Below are 23,950 nucleotides of genomic sequence, written 5' to 3'. Positions count from 1 at the left end.
TCTAACCCGGAAGCTTATAAGAAATCCCGCTATGCCCTCTTACGAACCATCAAACAGGCAAAGCATCAATATAGGACTAAGATTGAATCGTACTACACCAGCTCTGACGCTCGTCGGATGTGGCAGGGCCTGCAAACTATTACAGACTACAAAGGGAAGCACAGCCAAGAGCTGCCCAGTGACACAAGCCTACCAGAGGAGCTAAATAACTTCTATGCTCGCTTCGAGGCAAGTAACACTGAAACATGCATGAGAGCATCAGCTGTTCCGGATGACTGTGTGATCACGCTCTCCGCAGCCGATGTGAGTAAGGCCTTTAAACAGGTCAACATTCACAAGGCCGCAGGGCCAGATGGATTACCAGGACGTGTACTCCGAGCATGCGCTGACGAACTAGCAAGTGTCTTCACTGACATTTTCAACCTCTCCCTGTCTAAGTCTGTAATACCAACATGTTTCAAGTAGACCACCATAGTCCCTGTGCACAAGAACACTAAGGTACCCTGCCTAAATGACTACCAACCCGTAGCACTCACGTCTGTAGCCATGAAATGCTTTGAAAGGCTGGTCATGGCTCACATCAACACCATTATCCTAGAAACCCTAGACTCACTCCAATTTGAATAACACACCAACAGATCCACAGATGATGCAATCTCTATTACACTGCCCTTTCACACCTGGACAAAAATAACACCCATGTGAGAATACTATTCATTGACTACAGCTCAGCGCTCCACACCATAGTGCCCTCAAAGCTCATCACTAAGCTAAGGACCCTGGGACTAAACACCTCCCTCTGCATCTAGATCCTGGACTTCCTGACGGGCCGCCACCAGGTGGATAAGAGTAGGTAACAACACATCCGCCATGCAGATCCTCAACACGGGCGCCCCTCAGGGGTGCGTGCTCAGTACCTTCCTGTACTCCCTATTCACTCATGACTGCACGGCCAGGCACGACTCCAACACCATCATTACGTTTTTTGATGACATAACAGTGGTAGGTCTGATCACCGACGACGATGAGAGCCTATAGGGAGGAGGTCAGAGGCCTGACCGTCTGGTGCAAGGACAACAACCTCTCCCTCAACGTGATCAAGACAAAGGAGACTACAGGAAAAGGAGGAGAGAGCACGCCCCCATTCTCATCGACGGGGCTGTAGTGGAGCAGGTTGAGAGCTTCAAGTTCCTTGGCGTCCACATCATCAACAAACTAACATGGTCCAAGCACACCAAGACAGTCGTGAAGAGGGCACGACAAAACCTATTCCCCCTCAGGAGACAGAAAATATTTGGCATGGGTCCTCAGATCCTCAAAAGGTTTTACAGCTGCACCATCAAGAGCATCCTGACGGGTTGCATCACTGCCTGGTATGGCAACTGCTCGGCCTCCGACCACAAGGCACTACAGAGTGTAGTGCGAACGGCCCAGTACATCACCGGGGCCAAGCTTCCCGGCCCTAATTGTCAAAGACTCCAGCCACCCTAGTCATAGACTGTTCTCTCTGCTACCGCACGGCAAGCAGTACCGGAGTGCCAAGTCTAGGTCCAAGAGACTCCTAAATAGCTTCTACCCCCAAGCCATAAGACTCCTGAACAGCTAATCAAATGGCTAACCAGACTATTTGCATTGCCCCCCCCTCCCTCTGGAACCTGCTGCTGCTCTGTTATTATCTATGCATGGTCACTTCAATAACTCTACCTACATGTACATAATTACCTCAATTACCTCGACACCAGTGCCCCCGCACTTTGACTCTGTGCCGGTACTCCCTGTATATAGCCCCGCTATTGTTATTTTCTGCTGCTCTTTAATAATTTGTTATTCTTATCTCATACTTTTTTGAAGGGTACTTTCTTAAAACTGCTTTGTTGGTCAAGGGCTTGTAAGTAACCATTTCACTTGTTGTATATGGGGCATGTGACAAATAAAATTTGATTTGATTTGATTATGAAAAATGAAAAGATTGGAGAGTAGGAGGAACACAAAGGCTGGAGTTGAAGCCTGCCGTGTGATCCCGTGAACATTCCATGTTCTCCTGTGGGACCAGGCTGAATGTTTACAATTGGAGAGTGATGGGTCATGTCATTTCTCTACACACACAGCCTTATCACTTCCTTTATTGCATCAGTTTGGGGCAGTGCTGAAAATGTACGATTTTGAGGTTTTGTTTATCGTTAGACACAAAGCAGGGGTATGTTTTTGGCTGAAGGCAAAACTACCAGAGGATGGAGAACAGAGTTATTTGTTGTCGTCCCCCCATCAGTCTCTCTCTCTTCTGTCTCTCTCTCTCTACCTCCCCCTCTGTTTTCAGCGGTTTAGTTTGGGGTTTTGCGGAGTATTTCAGTGCTCACCTGCATGCACTCCACACAGACAAAAAACAAATCCCTCCATCCTAAACAAGAGTTCACATGAACTCCCCCCGCTCCCATCATCACCCATCATCACCCCTGAACACCCCTCACCCCCTGCCAGGATACAACCCTGACCATTCCTCAATGTCCACTAGGCACTGTAAACAACTATGATGGAATATTAGGCCCCCTAAAGAGGAGAGGTGGTGACAAAGGTGTTTGTGGAAAGGGAGGGGTCATATAGGAAGTGTGGCTGCCTGGCGGCCTGTGTATGGGTTCAGCCTTGGAGGGGAATGGAGGGATAGAGGACGGAGGGAAGAGGGGGGTGGAAGGCAGGAGGGCTGGATAGGGCAGGAGGGAAGGGGCTTGTCAAGATCCCATTGATGTCACATTCAGGCACGAGTGTGAGGGCCTTGGCTCATAGCCGAGACTGGACCGTCGGAGCCGGCTCGGGTTAGGGGAGAGAGACAAAGAGTAACGGGAAGCTGTTATGCACCAGCAAAAGCCTTTAAAAAAAGTGGCTCTCAAGAAGCTCTCTCTCTCAAAAAAAAGGAAAACAATTGTATCTGGAAAGCACAGGAACAAAAATAGCAAGGGCGAGTGACCAGGGACGGCAATGTGCATTGTTCAAACTAATAGAGTGAAGCGAGAGAGTGATGGAGAAAGTTAGAAGAAGGGAGGACAGTTCTTTAGTAAAGGCCATTGATTTTTGGTTTAAAGTGAAATGACTGTTTCCCAACTGATTTGCAAGAGTAAATCCTGTCGACTCATATATTAGTCACAGACACATCCTTGACTCTATTGACTCAAACTGAGTGAATCAGTTGCCCATATCAGACTGGTAAACTGTCAAATAACAGGACAATTAGTCACACATTTACTGTATACTGTGTGCTTTTCAAGAACTCACCCATTATTTAACAATATGATTCCTAGCAATCCTAGCAACCAGGATAACAACTCACCTAAGACCCAACTATGTTTAATCAACCCTACTGTTTAATCGAACGGGAAGTGTATAGTCTAGTTGTCAGAGAAGAACTTAGTCATCTAAGCTATGGACACTTCACTTGTTGAGGCAACTAGAGGTCAATTTATATCATGAATCCCAAGAAGAAAGAAGACATGTATCTCTCAGCTGACTGATTATTGAGTTATTCTTCAGGGTATTCTGATAAACATTTTCGGACACTGCTAAAAAGACTAGGCAAGCAGTGTGCTTTAATACTCTGTGATGATAGACAGTTGGGAGGGCAACTGATCATTTTTTCATACGTATTACCAGACTCATTGTCCCTACTATTATCTTCACACACACACACACACACACACACACACACACACACACACACACACACACACACACACACACACACACACACACACACACACACACACACACACACACACACACACACACACACACACACACACACACACACACACACACACCAGCCAGGTCACCCGTGATACAAGTCAGTATTCGACGTCCATACATGTCCGAGGACGTCGGGAGACGGTGTGGAAACCGTCCACTAGCGGCAACAGTGAGCGCTGTTACCTTAAAGCAGTGGTGTAAAGTACTTAAGTAAAAATAATTTGAAGTACTACTTCAGTTGTTTTTTGGGGTATCTCTACTTTACTGTTTATATTTTTGACAACTTTTCCTTGTACTTCACTACATTCTTAAAGTGAATAATGTACTTTTTACTACATACTTTTTCCCTGACACCCAAAAGTACTCCTTACATTTTGACAGGAAAATGGTCGAATTCACACACTTATCAAGAGAACATCCCTGGTCATCCCTACGGCTTCTGATCTGGCGGACTCACTAAACACAAATGCTTTGTTTGTAAGTGGTGTCTGAGTGTTGGAGTGTGCCCCTGGCTATGCGTAAATAAATAAAAAAACAAGAAAACCATGCCGTCTGGTTTGCTTAATGTAAGGAATTTGAAATGGTTTATACTTGTACTTTTGATACCTTACATTTGAGCAATTCCATTCCATTTCAATTCCGTACATTTTAGCAATTCCATTTGCTTTTGATACTTAAGCACATTTAAACCCCAATACTTTTAGACTTTTACTCAAGTAGTATTTTACTGGGTGTCTTTCACTTTTTCTTGCGTCATTTTCTATTAATGTATCTTTACTTTTACTCAAGTATGACAATTGAGTACTTTTTCCACAACTGCCTTCAAGTAGGTTTTGGTTTTGCTAAGGTGTTGTGGATAAAGATGGCGGATAGTCATAAGCATCTGCCTCAGGTGCCAAAGGTTGCATGTTCAAATCCAGCAATAGAAAGAGGAATTTGGTTTTAAGCCTATCCCAAAAATTAACCATCAGCGTTAATGGCTAACCTTAAGATTTTGGAGTTAATGCCTAAACTTAAAGGAAAATTCCACGCAAAAACTATTTTTGGTATTTGGGGCGGCAGGTAGCCTAGTGGTTAGAGTGTTGGACTAGGAACCGAAAGGTTGCAAGATCAAATCCCCAAGCTGAAAAGTTAAAAATCAAATCCCCAAGCTGAAAAGTTAAAAAGCTGTTGTTCTTCCCCTGAACAAGGCAGTTAACCCACTGTTCCTAGGCTGTCATTGAAATTAAGAATTTGTTCTTTACTGACTTGCCTAGTAAAATAGATTTGTTTAATTTGTCCATTGTTGACATATTCCCAAAATGTTTTGCTTGTTAGCAATCAAGTTGTCAAGATATGTAACTTTCAAAATATAAAAAACATCCCATTTTGGGATTATGTCAACAATGGAGTAATGAAACAAATACCAATATATTGTTTTTGGGTGGAGTTTTCCTGTAACCCTAACCTTAAAACTTTTGAATTAATACTTCAACTTAAAAACTGAAATGCTTTGAAAGCATCTGCCTCTGGTGCCAAAGGTTGCATTTTCAAATCCAGCAATAGGTTGATTTAGAGATTTTTGTTTTGAGCCTAACCCAAACCTTAACCCTAACCTGCCTGGCATTTCAAATGGCCTGTTGACAGCAGCTATTGTGGTGTGCTGTCTGTTTGTGTGTCTGTGTGTGTTGAACATGGCCCTTGCAGAGGCCTTGTGTATTAGCCCTGTGGTAGGACTCAGACAATACACTGGTGGTCTCCTCCGACCAGCTCCAAACATCAGGGGTCCGATTATTTCATGTTGGCCCCTCGCCTGAGCCCAGCGTGGCCCTCTCGGAATGCATGCTGTCAGCAGCAGGCAGCAGACAATCAATTTAATAAGAGCGAGCAGATAGGAACAAAAGACACTGTGTTCCTCAGCACACTCATCCACACAAAGAAAAAAGGCCAGCAGCAAAGAAAATCCAGCTCCAAAGCAAGCAAGAGATTAGAGATAATTTTTTGGAAAACCGCCACGTCAGGATAAAATATAAATAGTTAATTCCCCAAAAGCACCTCTTCAGAACTGTGTGTTAGTGTTATTTAAGTACTTTCCTCCACTTCAGTATTTTAACAAAACAATGGGATTCACAACCGCAAACCTTTTACCTTCCTTTCCTCCCTACTGATATACGAAGGAAGTAAATACCAATTCATTTATGGTAATTAATTGGCAAGTTCAAAACAGAATATAAATATCCTGTCTTCCTCATCTCTATCTTTGTAAACTTCGCTAGCTTATAACGCATTCTTGACTGTGGGCAATATTGCAAGAACATATTTGACTTACCGGAAGTTGAAGCCCAACACTGTTCACCTGTTGTCTACTGGTCTGCTGCTCACAGATACCTTTAAAAACATGTAGAGCTGTGGATCAGAAAACCAGTTAGTATCTGGTGTGACCACCATTTGCATCATTCAGTGCGACACATCTCCTTCGCATAGAGTTGATCAGGCTGTTGATTGTGGCCTGTGGAATGCTGTCCCACTTTTCTTCAATGGCTATGCAAAGTTACTGCTCAATGGTTAGTATGTCTGGTGAGAATGCAGAACATGGAAGAACTGGGACATTTTCAGATTCCAGGAATTGTGTACAGATCCTTGAGACATGGGGCTGTGCATTGTCATTTTGAAACATGAGGTGATGGCGGCGGATGAATGGCACGACAATGGGCCTCAGGATCTCGTCACGGTATCTTTGTTTATTCAAATTGCCATCGATAAAATGCAAGAGCACACTTCTCCAGCGTGCCAGTGGTCATCTGAGGTAAGCATTTGCCCACTGAAGTCGGTTACGCCGCTGAACTGCATTCAGGTCAAGACCCTGGTGAGGATCACAAGCACGCAGATGCGCTTCGCTGAGACGATTTCTGACAGTTCTGACAGAAATTCTTCGGTTGTGCAAACCCACAGTTTCATCAGCTGTCTGGGTGGCTGGTCTCAGACGATCCCGCAGGTGAAAAAGGCGGATGTGGAGGTCCTGGGCCTGCGTGGTTACATGTGGTCTGCAGTTGTGAGGCCAGTTGGACGTACTGCCAAATTCTCTAAAACGATGTTGGAGGTGGCTTATGGCTGTTTATTGTCCCCAGCACAAAGTGCACCTGTGTAATGATCATGCTGTTTAATCAGCTTCTTGATATGCCATACCTGTCAGGTGAATGGATTATCTTGGCAAAGAAGAAATGCTCACTAACAGGGATGTAAAAAAATGTGCGCACAACATTTAAGAGAAATAAGCTTTTTGTGTGTATGGACAATTATGAAAAACACTTTACATGTTGCATTTATATTTTTGTTCAGTGTAGAATATGCCTCTCTGACCCTCTGTACAGCTGGCTTCCAGCCTGCTGAATCCTGTAGCTGCCTAGTGGAGCTTTTCTTTGTGAGCTAAGCATGTGTCGGGGCCACTGCCACTCAGAAAGAGGCTATTTAATCTCCTCCAGGACCTCTGAAGCAGATAGTGTGCACTACAGGAGGGCATCCATGCACATCCTGTCCTCTCTCTGTCAGGGTTGGGAGTCCACTGTATGGGGCCGGCCAGGTGGGCATGTTGACTCTGCTGTCACTGGAGAGGGGAGAAGAGATTAGTGGAGTGGATATGGCTAAGCTTCTCACCTCCACTCCTCCTGGTACCCCAAGCCTCTCACCTCCACTCCTCCTGGTACCCCAAGCCTCTCACCTCCACTTCTCCTGGTACCCCAAGCCTCTCACCTCCACTTCTCCTGGTACCCCAAGCCTCTCAACTCCACTCCTCCTGGTACCCCAAGCCTCTCACCTCCACTCCTCCTGGTGCCCCAAGCCTCACAGCAGGAACTGTTGCTGTACTGGGATCACTGGTGTTGGAATGGTGTTGGATTGGATTCACTGGTGTTTGGCTGGTGTTGGATTGGATTCACTGCTGTTTGGCTGGTGTTGGATTGGATTCACTGGTGTTTGGCTGGTGTTGGATTGGATTCACTGCTGTTTGGCTGGTTTTGGATTGGATTCACTGGTGTTTGGCTGGTGTTGGATTGGATTCACTGCTGTTTGGCTGGTGTTGGATTGGATTCACTGCTGTTTGGCTGGTTTTGGATTGGATTCACTGGTGTTTGGCTGGTGTTGGATTGGATTCACTGGTGTTTGGCTGGTGTTGGATTGGTTCCATGAGCTGGTTGTGCCGGTTTGACTGTAGTATTGGACAGGTGTTGCTGTAGTCTGTTCCTCTACTACAGACTCCTTGGAGCTTCAGTCAGAACTGTCTGTCTGCCAACACCAGCCACTTGGGGTGAATATGTCACATTTCCATATTGCGCCATAATTACGCAGTGATTTATAGTAGATAACTTTCCCAATGCTAGAGAGACTACATAATGTTATGTGTCTTAGATCAGCTGTCTTTATCAAATCACACAAGTGACCTACCATCAACGGAATTCTTTGAATCTTGTCATCTCTGGAATTGAAGAAGTGAAGAAAGTGGTACATAATTTGGCATGCGGCCCATCCTTGTATTTTTCACACGTATTGTGCTGATGTGATGCCTCTGGAAGGGAACAGAAATGCGCTTTTCTCAATGACTTTCTCTGTGGGAGAGACAGAACACAATAGAAACCCTTGTGTTGAGCTGTCAGGCGACAATTCAATCCCAAGCCTGGTCCCTTCAAAATAAATGAAGGTGTTAGATTACATTTGTGTCTTTCGAACGCCATGTGTTACCCCACCACAGGATCATTACATTGCAGTGTGGAGTCATTGTATTTTGATGATGCCATGCACTGACTCAGTGAAATGTAATAACACTATTGGAGAAGTAGATTTTTCAGCATGGAGGTGTGGAGTCCATATACGTGTGAGGGGAATAGATCGGGAACCAGGTTTTGTGTGTGTGCAGTATGTGCTAGTCAGTCAGACACACATGGAAGCAGTACGCCTCATCCTATAATCTGTCATAAAGTACATTTAGAATCTATGCCAGCTCACAATTTATCAAGAAACAATGACATTGCATAATTACCCTTATATAAGGTGACCAAACAGATTAGCTCTTAGAATCCTACAGTAAACATTGCCCTCTCTGCGACCCCAGTGTGATCTCGTACAAAAAAGGTTTATACTGCTTGATTCTTGATGATTATTTTATAATCACAGCAAAGTTCCTGTGGGAATTAAAGCCACCACCACTTCCCCTGCCAGCCACATGTTTATGCTATAGCTACTGTACATACCATGCATGGCTCAGTTTTGAATGTACGGCCATTGTTGATGTGGTGGTTAAGTTGATGTGTAGGTGTGGGTGATTGGGGGTGTGTAAGAATTGTTTTTCTTGCAGTAAAAAACATAGGGTGAATTGTGATAAACATGATAATATCATGCTTTTTTGCATTTGCAGTCATCACAAACTTGAATATATTTTTCTTGAAGTTTAACTTGATTCTTCGGTCCCCTCTAGGCTTCCACCATGTTTGAACTAAACATGACCACTGCCAAGCCAATGCACCTCATCATCACCACAGCCTCAGAGCAGGCCATATACTTTCTGACCAATGCTAACGAGGATGTCAGCTTATACGTAAGTATACCATCTCTCCTCATTTAAGTGTTTCCTTTTGCCACTTGTTTCCTTTGGGGTTGTGTATCAGTTAGTGTAAGGGCATTACAGTATGTCAGTGTATGAAAAGTACACAAAAGTTATATGCAAATTATTACTCCAGGAATTACAGTATATCCTAGCCGGGAGAAAAGCAGATACTTACTTCTATTAGACACCTTAATGCCCAATCGCCAACAGAAATAGAGAAGGACTCTCAACAGGTATTGCCTGATAGATAGCTGGCAGCATTGCCTGATAGTTCGCTAATGGGGGCTTGGCAAGGCCTAGGAGTCTAGCCTGGCAGCTCTCCTGTTCCTGCCAGCTGAGCTGCTTCACTCTACTCTGCTCTGTTCAGCTCCAGTGTTTGGAGCTGGGGGGGGGGGGGGGGGGGGGGGGGGGGGGAGTAGAGCCTCACTGCCAGGCTCCCTACTTCCATAGTTAACCAGGGGAGAAATGCTTTTCTGCAGGCCCAGATGGGCTCTCCAAACCAGTCACAGCTGTGCAAGCCCCTGGGACAGTTTGTAGAAGCAATTACCCTTGTTTGTTGAGTTTCCCAGTACCGAAGAACCTGTGTGTATTTTATATCTGGTACACATTATAAAAATGCTTAAAGTGTGTTGGAGTAGGGAGCAAGCTAATAGTCTCTGTCAGACACTGGGGATGTATATTGTTATAGTGGAGACATTAACTTCAGTATTGTGTTCAACCTATCTACTAGATTTACACACTTCAAGTGAGTTTTTAGAAAGAAAGGACTCCTTCAGAAAGAGATGGTGTGTCTCAAAGGGTTTCGTCTTGTCAACCGAATTTTGAAAATGAAGCAGAAGGGACTGATAGGATGTTTTCTTTTGGAGTTTGACAGTAAATTATAGTGTTATTGATTTTGGATCCCTGCCTGGGACTCAAACCGCAACTTGTCTGTAGGCACCCATTCTCTTGAAACAGAACTCTTGCTTTTTATCACAATGAACACAAGTACCAAGCTGAGTTGAGAGTTCAGACCAAGTCCACAGCCCAAGCATCTTCCTCTTGATCTCTGCTTCTCACACAAAGGGTCAAATAAATAACATGATCTTTTATCTATTTCGACCCCCTTCTACCCTCTATTTAAACTTCGCCGTATTAAGGTGCTGTTAAAACTCAGTAATCTTCCACGATAAATAGGATGATTCAATGTTTACAACACTGTCAGCAGTCTGTGACAGTAGGATAGCCTATCGTGTCCTGCAGAGAGGGGGACCATTTTACATGAAGAGGGGATGTGTGTGTGGGATGGGAGGATGGGATAGTGTAGTGGATCACTTGGGAATGTTACCATTTGAATGGAAAAAGGAAGTGCGTCACGAGGCTGACAGATCTGTTGGGTACAGGCCCAGTGTTCTATCCAGCTGTGACCGGGACAGGGAAGAGTCACCACACACACTCAGATGGGACAGAGTACATTTGCGTACATTCACAAAAGGCCACCGACCTGTGGGTTCATCGTCAAGGTTCAAGGTCTCGCATCCTCAGTTGTCCCTCCTCCCTTCCTCCCTGTTGTAGATCTTGTCGTTTGTTCTCCCGTCTAATATGGGGTGGTAATTTAGCTTCACACCAAGACATGATACACAGTGGGTGTTTCTCAAAATGCATACTACCGTGCTCCAAGCACGCAAATTGGAGCACGGGAGGCTCGGAGTATGAGTCCAAATCAAAGTATGCGAAAAGGAGCCCGGGGGGCACTAATGGAATGCATACTCCGTTTCTACATATTTTGAAGCATGCATCGATGCAAGCTTCAACGGAAAGTATGCAAAGAAAAATATACTTTGATTTGGGAATGAAATGTTGCCTATTCACATCTCATATGTTGTCTGACTACAATATTTTATCTGGATTAAAATTACATTTTGAAATGTTTACCTGCCTACGTACCGTAGATCGCAAGCCCATAATAAGTCAATAGGGCTAACTGGCTAGCTACTACTGTTAGGTAGCCAGATAGCCATGAAGAATTGTTAGCTAGCTACCAACAAAGAATTGAGATCTTTCTTGCATAATATTCATTTCAGGTCATTTTTGCCTGTTAAACTATCTGGTTAGCTACATTATTATGATTCACGTAACTGATAGTTATGAAGTAAAACGTTTGGTTTGTGTATATCTTGTTTCGTCTATTGCTGCAATTGTCCTGGCTGGAAGAATGTTCAGTGAATGGGAAGGTGCAGCGTGATGTAATATAGTAGGGGGAGTGTGAGTGCTTCTCAAATGTAATGTTTTATGCGTTCTCCACACTCTTGTCCTCGCAAGAACGTACTCAAGAGAACTTCATCTGAGAATTCACTCGGAGCATGAGAGTGTGGAGCACGGTAGTATGCATATTGAGAAACACCCAGTGCTCTCTCTTCTATGTTATGTAAGAGTTGATGACCCCTCTGGCATTGTCCCCCGCACGCCCTCGTGCAGACAGTTCACGATGCGTCTTCGGAGCCAAGGGGACAGAGACAGACAGATAGGCGAATGGCCTTGACCTCGAACCTAATCTATTTTGGATGGGTGCCTGTTCTAAACAGCCCACCAGATAGCTCTCTCTGACAGTGACTTAAATCCCCCTGACTCCTCTGTGATAGCAACGACACAGACACACAATGATGAGTGTCATGGCTACACACAATACAGTGTCTGCACAGTGTCTGAGCGATATGGTACCTAGCTGTCACTCCAGTGTTCTCCACGGGGTTAATGATGCAGTACGAGAAGAGGGGAGTAGAGAAGAAGAGGAGAGAAGTGCGGTGAATCAGAGGGGAGGACAGAGAAGGAGAGAAGAGGAGAAGAGAGGAGATGTGAGGAGTATAGGACAGGAAGATGCGTGGAGCTTGTCATCCCTGGCTCATTCAACCCCTCTGGATCAGGCCAAAGGAAGGAAGTCTAATCTGAGAAGTTTCTGAAAGTGCCAGTAGACAAGCCATTTCTTGCTCAGACTACTTCCTGTTGTGCGTTATGTCCCCGGGCTGTGCAGCGTCAAACTCTGACCCCCAGGAGACAAATTCATGTCAAAGTAGTTCCTTCTATCATTTGCTGATCCCTCTCAGTCTCTTTCTCTCTTCCTTACTTACTCCCTTCTCCGCCCCTCCTCCTCTCTCTCCATTGTGATGTTTTTTATGTTCTCGTCTCTGTAGTTTCCCGTCTTTCTATTTCGATCCACGTTAAACAAAATATACACGCATGAGAAGGACCAATCAATCACACAGGTTTACTTGGCTCTCAGCAGAGCGTTCTGACTGGCTTTATGGGGTCTGGCTGCAGCTGGCAGGCCTTAACACACACATACACACACTGACCGCTAACATGGAGGTCCACAGAGAGAACAATCAGTGGTCTTCTTTCCAGCCCTTAGTTTTCACCCTAAGACCTCGACCACCAGGAAATATATGGAATTATTCCTCAAACGCCAAAATCATTGCCAACACAATGGCTGCTGCTCTCTCCCCCTTCCCTAGCCTCTTCTTGGAAAAACACTGAGCACATACTGTACCTCCTGTGAGTTTGTGCAATGCAGCGTAGCTAATTGTTTGTTGTTGTTTTTATGCTATCCATTATCCTGAAATTAATTGTAACAACACATCGGACCTATATAAGTCCCGCCAGTCCAGAACAATTTGTCCATCTGTGTGCTAAATTAGCTGGAATGCAGCGGGAATAGTGATGAGAACATTGATGGGGGAGAAAATGAAGCCATTGTTGAGACAGGATCCAAAGGGAAATGGATATCCGCTCCATCCATATGCTCTGTATAATATATAAAGGGACTCTATTCTCAAGCTCTTGGGCTAATAATCTAATTGTTTTTTAATATGCTTATAGAAGGATAGTTGTCTTTATACAAATATTTGATTAGCAGATGAGTACAGATTGGGCGCGACTCTTAGGTTACACCAAAATGGCACATAACCGACCGATACATTAGAACACCTACTTGAGTGCTTCATGTACAGTCCATTATTTCCCTGGCCTGTTGGGAAAACAGGGGAATGTGTGCTGTAGTGTGCATGCACTAGGCTGGATGTATATATTTATACCCGTATGGAGCCAGATTCCTGCCGACTCCGCTGACGCACAGAGTTAAAAAGGTCCCCATTTCCCGGCCCCACTCAGGAAGCGAAGGAAAGACCTTGGCTCCAATGGAGTTGTTCAACCGGGCTTGTAGACACTTTAGCATAATAAACATTCCTTTTCAAATGGCTCTGCTCTGCTCAGAGAATAAAGAGAGCGAGAGAGAGAAAGAGAGATGGAGAGAGAAAAGGAGAGCTGGAGAAAGAGGGAGATCAAGATATAGACAGACAGAAAGAGAGAGAGAGAGACAGAGAGGGAGGGAGAGGAAGAGGGAGGGGGGCATGCTTTGATGTGGCTGTTGTCAGACACATTGGGCAAACATGAGGTAGCAGCCTCTAAATAAGGCACTGACTCACCTGATGCCACGGTAACAATGAGCAGACAAACAGAGCTGTCTGACCCTCATAGAGGTAGAGTGGCTTAATGACTTAGGGTTGTACTGTATATAAACAAGAATCCCTCCATGTACATAAAGGAAATTAAAAAGAATGGAGTGGATCATGTTAACAGACAGATTCAATCACACTTGCCTTATATGTGTAGTGTGTTTGTTTATGAACTACTGCCTAGGCACACGCCTCTTCTTAATAATCGAATTGTGAGGGGAGTCTATCTGAGAATATAACTTAATAAGTAGTATGTACATTTTTATTCTGTGGTCTAGTTTGACCAGCGGACTGTGTTGCATTATTGCAATGTGTTCAAATGAAGTGAACCCATTGTATCATAACTTACATACAATAGATAGATAGTCAAAGAGACCTGAAATTAAATGTCTAATGTATTTTCCTTTGCTCTCCAGGTGGCCAATAACTCCAATATAATGTTTCATGGTTCAAAAGGCAACGTCCATAGAAAAGCCCTGCCCACAGACAACGAAGCTCTAGTGAGGTGGGCCACCGAGGAGTTTGGTGGGGTGACATCTTTCACCACCATCCAGAACCCAACTAGCATCGCTTCCACAGGGAGAGAGGGTAAGACACTGTCAGATACAGTCAGATACATACAACGTACCTCAAACTTACACAACTCCCACAAACTGTCCGTTTTTGCTGTGACCGAAGAATGACAGATTATGTAACAAATCTGAATAATAAATATTAATGATTTTACAGGAACAAGACTCCTTCCAACTGGCTCCAACAACTGTACACTTCAAAATGAATGGCACTCCCTCAAGCACTATCTGACATTCAAATCAAACATACCTTCATCGATCAAGTCCTGCTCGAACCAGCCTCTCAACAGTCACACTGAGAAAGAACTGTACATCGTTAACATCCCTGAGGATGTCAGCATTCGGTAAGACAGTGAAGAGTCTCTTGGCTGAAAACATTAGCAACACTTTCCATGATAGTGGCCTTATACTGGTTATTGTGTTGGTTGTTGGTGCTTTTGAACAGTAAATCAACACTATTTTATTGTTCCAGCTATGTCTCTGTGCACGTCATCAGTGAGAGGCAGATCAGTCTGTTCCTAAGAGGTCCTAATGGTACCACGTGGAGCATCCATGACCCACAGCACACCAGCCTCTGTGTAAGCACTGGATAACATTTACAGTTGACTAAATTGTAGTATCAATGCCTGAAACTGAATCACCAATGACTCAGACATTTTACCTGCATTTGTCTGGTCATAATTTCAGGCTCAGATCAGTATGCATTATACTCTACTGACAAAGGTGTCCTATATAAATTGGAAAATAACCATACAGTACTATCTATTATATCAAATTATGTTAATTTTATCTCTATCTCGCTCAGTCTAACAACGTGATCATGCTTGCTGCCACCAACACGATGCATACGATCCCTCCCGTGGTCGCCATCACCACAGACAGTGCCGATGCTGTACAGAAGAAGGCCATGGACCATTTCAAAGCAAGCACCATCACCAGCTACTCTGAGATCCGAACCGAGGGCACCATGGTCACACTGGTCCTGGGGAATAAGGACCACACACCAGGTAAAATACAGTTATAGTCACAGTGAGCATAGTCAATATTAGCCTCTAGCAAGGGTAGCATAACTAGGGAGTTCCTGTAAATTTGACAATTGTTCCGATTAGTTAATGTATGAAGTTAATGCAAATTCCGACGCAGAGTGACCAGTTCTACAATCATAAATGCTCATACTGTTGGTTGGTATAATGGTGCAAAACTGCAATAAAAATATGCTTTATCAAGCTTTCTCAGTAATTGGTAGCTAACACTATGCCACTGTTGCCAGCAGGCTCCTGTACTAGACTAGCTAACTAGCTCAGCCAACATTATTATTATTATTATTTATGATTATATTAAAACAAATATATGGTACACCTATCCTGTAGTATCATGTACAAATGGATTCTTACTGACAGGTGAACGTTGTGTCTTGCTGTCTCAGTCACAGAGACTGCACCCACCGAGACCACCCCATCGCCCCCTAGCCCCCCTCAGATGCCTCTGATCATGCAGCTGTACACCTCTCCAGACTACCGCTCCCCTCTGGACCTCAACGCCAAGGTGCAGAGCGACAAGAGGATCTACGCAGAGGTGAGAGCCTTTTTTATTTATTTCACTTCAACACCTTCCTGCTCTTTCTAATCCTCTCCCAGTTCCTCCGCCGTGCCCAAATTCTCATCCTCTAAGCCCTGCACACCTTCACATCTGCATGACTCCTAACACACAAAGCAAAAGTCTCTTCAATAGAATGGCAATCTACAGGTATTAATTAATGTTTGGGGATGTAGCTCCATCCAGGAGAGGACTGGATGTATCTACAGTACATAGTGTTGTCATATTGATATACAGTATAACACCATATATGATATAGTGACCATACAATGTAGTATGCAGTATGTACATGGGAGCAAATGCATCCACCAACGTCTCCCACTAGGCCTGCTCTAGGCCAAAAAACAATACCCATACTGCAGTGTATGCAAACATTTCTAGCACTCCAATCATTCCTGTCCCCACTCATCCCTCTCCTCTCCTCCAGATCTCAGGGAGGATGCTGGGGGAGATTGTGCTGACCATCAAGGTGATCAACTGCTCGGTGCACTCCAAGGGCTCATGCCCAGTGGTCAGGGACATCCCCTTCAGGTCAGAGATGTGCTTCTCCACCATGTGCCCCAACAGTGCCAGGGTTAGCTTCTCCCTAGAGCTGCTCCAAGACCTGGCGTCCACTAGCTGGGACCTGGAGTGCTCCGTCAAACTCTGCTTCAGGGAGGTATGTACAGTTGAAGTCGGAAGTTTACATACACCTTAGCCAAAATACATTTAAACTCAGTTTTTCACAATTCCTGACATTTAATCCTAGTAAAAATTCCCTGTCTTATGTCAGTTAGGATCACCACTTTATTCTAAGAATGTGAAATGTCAGAATAATAGTAGAGAGAATTATTTCTTTCAGCTTTTATTTCTTTCATCACATTCCCAGTGGGTCAGAAGTTTACATACATTCAATTAGTATTTGGTAGAATTGCCTTTAAATTGTTTAACTTGGGTCAACAGTTTTGGGTAGCCTTCCACAACCTTCCCACAATAAGTTTGGTGAACTTTTGCCCATTCCTCCTGACAGAGCTGGTGTAACTGAGTCAGGTTTGTAGGTCTCCTTGCTTGCACACGCTTTTTCAGTTCTGCCCACACATTTTCTATGGGATTGAGGTCAGGGCTTTGTGATGGCCACTCCAATACCTTGACTTTGTTGTCCTTAAGCCATTTTGCCACAACTTTGGAAGTATGCTTGGGGTCATTGTCCATTTGAAAGACCCATTTGCGAACAAGCTTTAACTTCCTGACTGTTGTCTTGAGATGTTGCTTCAATATATCCACATAATTTTCCGTCCTCATGATGCTATCTATTTTGTAAAGTGCACCAGTCCCTCCTGCAGCAAAGCACCCCTACAACATGATGCTGTTACCCCCGTGCTTTACGGTTGGGATGGTGTTCTTCGGCTTGCAAGCTTCCCCCTTTTTCCTCCAAACTTAACGATGGTCATTATGGCCAAACAGTTATATTTTTGTTTCATCAGACCAGAGGACATTTCTCCAAAAAGTACGATCTTTGTCCCCATGTGCAGTTGCAAACCGGCTTCTTCTGTCTTTTTTATGGCGGTTTTGGAGCAGTGGCTTCTTCCTTTACTGAGCGGCCTTTCAGGTTATGCGATATAGGACTCGTTTTACTGTGGATATAGATACTTTTGTACCTGTTTCCTCCAGCATCTTCACAAGGTCCTTTGCTGTCGTTCTGGGATTTATTTGCACTTTTCGCACCAAAGTACGTTCATCTCTAGGAGACAGAATGCGTTTTTTTCCTGAGCGGTATGACGGCTGCGTGGTCCCATGGTGTTTATACTGGCATACTATTGTTTGTACAGATGAACGTGGTACATTCAGTCATTTGGAAATTGCTCCCACGGATGAACCAGCGGGGTCTACAATTTTTTTTTCTGAGGTCTTGGCTGATTTCTTTTGATTTTCACATAATGTCAAGCAAAGAGGCACTGAGTTTGAAGGTAAGCCTTGCAATACAGTCACATGTACACCTCCAATTGACTCAAATTATGTCAATTAGCCTATCAGAAGCTTCTAAAGCCAGGACATCATTTTCTGGAATTTTCAAAGCTGTTTAAAGGCACAGTCAACTTAGTGTATGTAAACTTCTGACCCACTGGAATTGTGATACAATGAATTTAAGTGAAATTATCTGTCTATCAACAATCGTTGGAAAAATCACTTGTGTCATGCACAAAGTAGATGTCCTAACCGACTTGCCAAAACTATAGTTTGTTAACAAGAAATATGTGGAGTGGTTGAAAAATGAGTTTTAATGACTCCAACCTAAATGTATATAAATTCCAACTTCAACTTTAGGTGTAGGTGTGTGTTGGGGGGAGGTGTGTGTGTGCATGTAGGTGTGTGTGTTGGGGGGAAAATATGTTCGTTTTTTCTTTTAGTATGCTTTCTTTCATTATTGAGCATTTTTCATAGATCCTTGAATACATTTTTCTCTGACAAATTGATTTCAACCTCATAACAGCAACAACGGCTCCAGAAAGTGTACATTTAGAGCTAGACTGAAAATGAAATATCATACACAGAGAATATGCTTCAAGGGATAGTGTGCCAACTGTTTCTCACTAAACATTGTTCATTCTAAACTGTAGCTTTGTCAACAACCCAAATATTTAGTGAACTTTCCCTTTCACCTTAAAGCATTTTTTATGTTTTGAGTTGACTTTAGTAGGTTTTAGGATCTTTGCCAACAAAGCAAAATTAATGATGTGTGTCTCACTCTCTTCGTATTCTCTTGTAGAAATGTGGAGATGGAGGAAGAGTGAAGAAGAATTTGGAGGTCACCCAGACATACATCCCACCACCAAGTGAGTTCAGTTAACTCCAAATCCTTCCAGCGCTGTTGTTGTAGTATAGTTTGTCCTTCTGGCAACTCAACCCTTACTTTTTCTCTTATCAGCTTTGGCATCAGTCAACATTTACAGTACACATGATAACCCCAATGTTGGCACTTAAATGACAGAATTCATAAATTCAAAATGAGTGTATTTTTAAACATGACTCTTCTCTATCGTTGATATGACCCCCAACTTCCCCTATGCTATAATGTGCCATCTTCTTTCCTGTGGAAAACCAAAAGATATCCAAATGAAATCAGCACTAACACTGCTGTCAAATGCAATAATAGGAGAGCCACCGCATTGTCCTCCTCAGCAATTCCCCTCTCTGAACATTCCATCATCCATCTCATTCCAGCCACAGCAGCTGCTGCCAGTCTGTCTCATTTGTCTCGCCTTCCATCGAGCTCCACTTTAACGTTGGGCCCGTTGTCATGGCGATGATGAGTTCAGGATATACGAAAAGAGAGGGGTCGTAGAGGGGATGCGAGGTGGGGTGGGGCCTCTTCCTTAGGAAGGCCTGCAGCCTGACTTTGTGGCCACAATCAGCCAGTAATGACCCTCGGGGGAATCCATTGTGTCCGAGGTCTGGCCGAGCGGCTGTCCGTCCAAAAAAATTACTGGAGCTATTGTCAGAAACCCCCGAAAACAAAGAGGGGAAGGTGTCACTCTTCAAAGGGGAGGACAATCTCTGGGCAGATGAGTCAGGAACTAACCTTGCATTCCTCAACCCTCTGCAAGCCCATTATTTTGGGGTGAAAAAGAAAAGAGAACGAACCCCAGGTTCATGTTTTGGCTTGGAACATAGCTACCCAGCTTTGGCTTGGGACATAGCTCCCCAGCTATGGCCAACAAGTAATTGTTTCCTGCAATTTCCTCATGCAGGAGAAGAAGAGGATACAGGTTGGAGCATCAGCGGCTTGATGGTGATGGGGTTGGAGGCGACACAGCCAGATCCTCGCTGCTCATTTTTGTTTTTGCATCCTGTTTTACTGGCCAGCCCATTCTGGTTCTTATGTAATGGAAAGGTGATGTGAGCGTGTGGAGGGACTCAGGGACTTGTGATGGAGAATGGCTGAACGGGAATCAGTGGCAAGGGAACAACGTTTCCTCCCATTAAACTGCATGCAACTCCTCATTGACCTAAGCGCTCCTTTTTATCCACGCCTGCCAAGTGACTACACAGTGCACACACCAAACAACTGGAGCCAGCCAACTTTCTGGGCTCTCAGTTCTGCTTCAGAATTCTGGCCTGAGTGTTGGAATTTAGCTTTTCTGACAGTTGAAGCAGACTGACTCCTGATGTTGTTGCTGGGGGTCCGGCCTGCTTTCATTGGCCAGGATGTGACTCCCCCTCGGTTGTCCTTCCTGTTTGGTAGCTGTCCCCCAGAGGGCTCTTTGGAGTAGTAGTGTCGTAGTACAGGCCTGCTGCTGTCCGTCTTCTCCACCTCCTCCCCACCTACAACAAGGCTTCTGCTTCCTGTCTCTGTTTGTTCAGCTTTGCTGTCAAACCCAAACACACAAATAACAAGTCGGCCCATTCTGGAAAACAAATAAAAGAAAGACTGTAAAACAGGTTTCTGTTTAGGCATGAACTGGGACAGGGCCTTTGAGTCTGTATTGTTACTACAGTAGTAGATCATTAATTATCCTCCTATAAAGATAACTTTAATCACTTACAATATAATTCATTAGACTTTATTGAAGGATGTATTCTCCACATTAGTTTAATTTCATTGGCACACAAAGGTTTCAATATATTGTGACAGTAGAGCAGTGATGATTAAGTGATTCTAATAAGGTGAGGCGATGAATGATCTTTTTTATTATTTAAAGAACATAGACTATAACATAGACACAATAAATAACAATATTAACCAGATACACATGGCTTGGATGGTGACAAGAGGTGCAGCCAAACAAACAGAATGCTGTCCCTCACCCTTCCTGCATCCTGTCTTTTCTTCAGGAAAAGAGAGAGCGGTCGGTAGCCTAGCGTAGCGCTGAGCCTAGCATGTAGCGCAGTGGCACAGGATGCAGGAGGCTTAAGGTGGCAGGTGAGAGAAACTGCATAGGGTAAGAAACAGGATGGCTTCTGCCCAGGGGACTGATGATTAGCTTCCTCCCAAATTTTCAGGATCCATGTTGGAAATGTTCACTAGTAAGGAAGCAGAAGCAGGGAAACGTGTGTGTGCCTTGGTGTGCATGCATTTGTGCACATATGCTCAATTGCTAGGATGCACACATGTTTGTGTGTGTGTGTGTGTGTGTGTGTGTGTGTGTGTGTGTGTGTGTGTGTGTGTGTGTGTGTGTGTGTGTGTGTGTGTGTGTGTGTTAGTGTCAGAGGCCTGTGTCAATGTAGCACATGGCCAAGGCCTGTTTTCTGACTTGTCAGAATAGTTGATTTGAGAGTTCTGTCGAGAGAGAGCAATTCTACCTCAGCCATTGGCTCCAGTTGTTTTGTTTGCATCTACGTCTGTAATTGGTGCAACGGCTTGTGCGGGACCACGCCACACACAGGCTACCATGGTGGCACTGCCAGGGCCAAGCTCTGGGACTTCACATCGCATGATGAGAAAGCCAGAACTAGCGAGTACACAACAGCGATAAGCATTTGCTTCCACAAACAGATTTGGCCTAAATTGTACAATGTGCTTAAGACAAAAAAAAAAAATTATGAGCGTGTAATGTTAACTGGTTGTGTGCCTATGAAGTGTGCTGAAAATGAAGAAATCATAGGAGGAATAATAATGGTTTAAATTACAAGCATTTCGCTACACCCGCAATAACATCTGCTAAACACATGTATGTGACCAATACAATTTGATTTGATCTCTGTGATTCCACTGATATCCAACGATACTACAAAATACCCCAATGTAAGACATGCATTCATGTGTTTCTTCTGTGTGTTCTAGCTGTGTGTATTGACTTTGGTCTGTCAGCCGTGCTGGGCATCGCTTTCGGAGGCTTCCTGATCGGAGTTCTGCTTATCGGAGCTCTGTGGTTCATCAAGATCCGCACAGGTGAGTCGGAGTCCCACTATCTGTTTTGTGGTGTTACAATGACATACTTCAAAAGTGTTTTAGAGGTCTTTTTCTCTTGATTTGAGATCTCTCTTAATTTTTACCATGACTTCATTTTAAAATGGTATTATTCTGTTTTATGGGATCTAGGATACCCCACCGGACTGGATGTCGGGTCGACTGCAGTAAACCTCTCAGGTAAGATGCTAGTCAATGTTTCTGTTTGATGCCAGTTACAGTTAAACATAAAGAGCTATATTTTCCATGAATAGGGAATGGTAATGTAGGCACCGCATATAGATCAGGAAAACCTGTCTCCTCCTCCTTTTCTGATCTCTCTCATGGTCTTTCTCCCTCAATCATTCATGCAATCAATCAATCAATCAACAAGTAACATTTTTTCTCTCCCCAGGATGTCCTTGCTCTCTGACCAGCAAACGGCAACCCGTTTCTACGAACCCCTCCCCCTCTGAGAACAGTAGTGCTAATGCCAGCATTGGCAGCACTCAGAGCACGCCAACCAGCAGCATGGCATGAGATCATCAGCACCACCGTCTCCCCTTTCCGACACACCGAGGGGCCTCGTGCTATTTGGTCGCTCTTTCACCATGCTTAAGAAAGCATTACCCCCCTCTCTTTATTCACACCACAAACACGCACCCGCTCTCACCCGTGACCCCACCTGAAAGTGGTGAGGTCGGGGACGGGGAGGGGTGGGAGGAGCAGGAATGGGAGGCTGGGGGGCGGCTCTAGTCTAGTCCAGGCTCCTAACATTCACCTCTCTAGCCTCCCAGCAAAAGTTCCAGACGGAGAGTCAGCGAGGGTGAAAAAAAGACCCCGGCTCCCAGCAACAGGAAAAACAAAGCATATCCCCTAAGAACTAACAGGAAATTCATTGCATTCTTCTCAATAAATTGTGCCTCTCTGATGGCGGCACAATACGAGTCAGTCAGTGAAAAAAAGAGACAAAAGATTGACTTTTAAAAACATTATTAGAGAAACTGTTTTTGTCTCTCGACATCCACAGTTGTTGTGATTGGAAATGTCAAGGCCCCTTATTGTAGGCAATTTAGAGATAGAACAGGTGTCAGTCCAGAATCTATCACATTGACTGTAGTTTTAATTAAAATTGTATTACTGTATATGGGTGGCTGGAAGACACCATGTCAGATTTGAAGATTTCAGACAGATCAACAAAGCTAAAATATCCAATGTTCTCCTCCAATACCAAGGGGTACCTGTCTTTATATGAGTCAGGAAAGATTGGGAAAAGGCTACCTCGTAATTTATGTAGATGTCGGATTGTTAAGCACAAGCATGAGAATGGGTTATTCTGGTGAGCTAGTCAGATACCTTATTTTTTTGTTTCTCTCTTTCATTCCGTTTCACTTGAGTTACAATGCATTCGGAAGGTTTTCAGACCCCTTCCCTTTTTCCACATTTCGTTACATTACAGCCTTATTCTAAAATTGATAAAAATATTTAAAAAGCTCATCAATCTACAAACAATACCACATAATGACAAAGTGAAAACAGGTTTTTGCAAAAAAAAAAAATTCTACTTATTGTCACGTTCGTAATAAGGACGGGACCAAGGCGCAGCGTGTGTTGAGTTCCACATCTTTATTTGCAGTGAAACTTCCAGAAAAAAACAATAAACCAACAACGAAACGTAACCTCAGTGGTGCAACATGCACATACACAATATCCCGCAAAACAGGTGGAAGAAAGGGCTTCCTAAATATGATCCCCAATTAGAGGCGACGATTACCAGCTGCCTCTAATTGGGATCCATACAACCCAGCCACATAGAAAATCAATGACTAGAACACACCCCTAGTCACATTCTGAGGGCTCTCATGGTCAGGGCATGACACTTATTTACATAAGTATTCAGACCCTTTGCTATGCGATTCGAAATTCAGCTCAGGTTCATCCTTTTTCCATTTATCATCCTTTTCTATAACTTGATGGAGTCCACATGTGGTAAATTAAATTGATTGGACATGATTTGGAAAAGCACACACCTGTCTATATAAGGTCCCACAGTTGACAGTGCATGTCAGAGAAAAAGCCATCAGTTCAAAGGAATTCTCCTTGGAGCTCCGAGACA

General features: G+C 44.0%; 1 protein-coding gene across 3 annotated transcripts in view; it reads left to right on the top strand.

Annotated features, from left to right (window-relative positions):
• Positions 1-23,447, top strand: part of LOC120021655 (endoglin-like) — a 48,205-nt gene extending 24,758 nt beyond the window's left edge. For 2 of the 3 annotated variants that reach the window (XM_038965472.1, XM_038965471.1), the window contains exons 4-14: positions 9,182-9,301; positions 14,217-14,388; positions 14,530-14,716; positions 14,845-14,950; positions 15,178-15,379; positions 15,799-15,947; positions 16,396-16,626; positions 18,715-18,781; positions 21,730-21,837; positions 21,988-22,035; positions 22,250-23,447. In XM_038965472.1, coding sequence (XP_038821400.1) covers positions 9,182-9,301; positions 14,217-14,388; positions 14,530-14,716; positions 14,845-14,950; positions 15,178-15,379; positions 15,799-15,947; positions 16,396-16,626; positions 18,715-18,781; positions 21,730-21,837; positions 21,988-22,035; positions 22,250-22,374 — 1,515 coding nt within the window. In that variant the 3' untranslated portion in view covers positions 22,375-23,447. Of the gene's footprint in view, positions 1-9,181; positions 9,302-14,216; positions 14,389-14,529; positions 14,717-14,844; positions 14,951-15,177; positions 15,380-15,798; positions 15,948-16,395; positions 16,627-18,714; positions 18,782-19,696; positions 20,724-21,729; positions 21,838-21,987; positions 22,036-22,249 lie in introns of those variants that run through there. The other variant, XM_038965473.1, reaches the window with a different exon arrangement.
• The last annotated feature ends 503 nt before the right edge of the window (positions 23,448-23,950 follow it).

Source organism: Salvelinus namaycush, chromosome 26 (genome assembly GCF_016432855.1).
Source record: "Salvelinus namaycush isolate Seneca chromosome 26, SaNama_1.0, whole genome shotgun sequence".
Classification (NCBI taxonomy): Eukaryota; Metazoa; Chordata; class Actinopteri; order Salmoniformes; family Salmonidae; genus Salvelinus; species Salvelinus namaycush.
The sequence above is the reverse complement of the archived record's forward strand: the minus strand, read 5'-3'. Positions and strand labels throughout refer to the sequence as shown.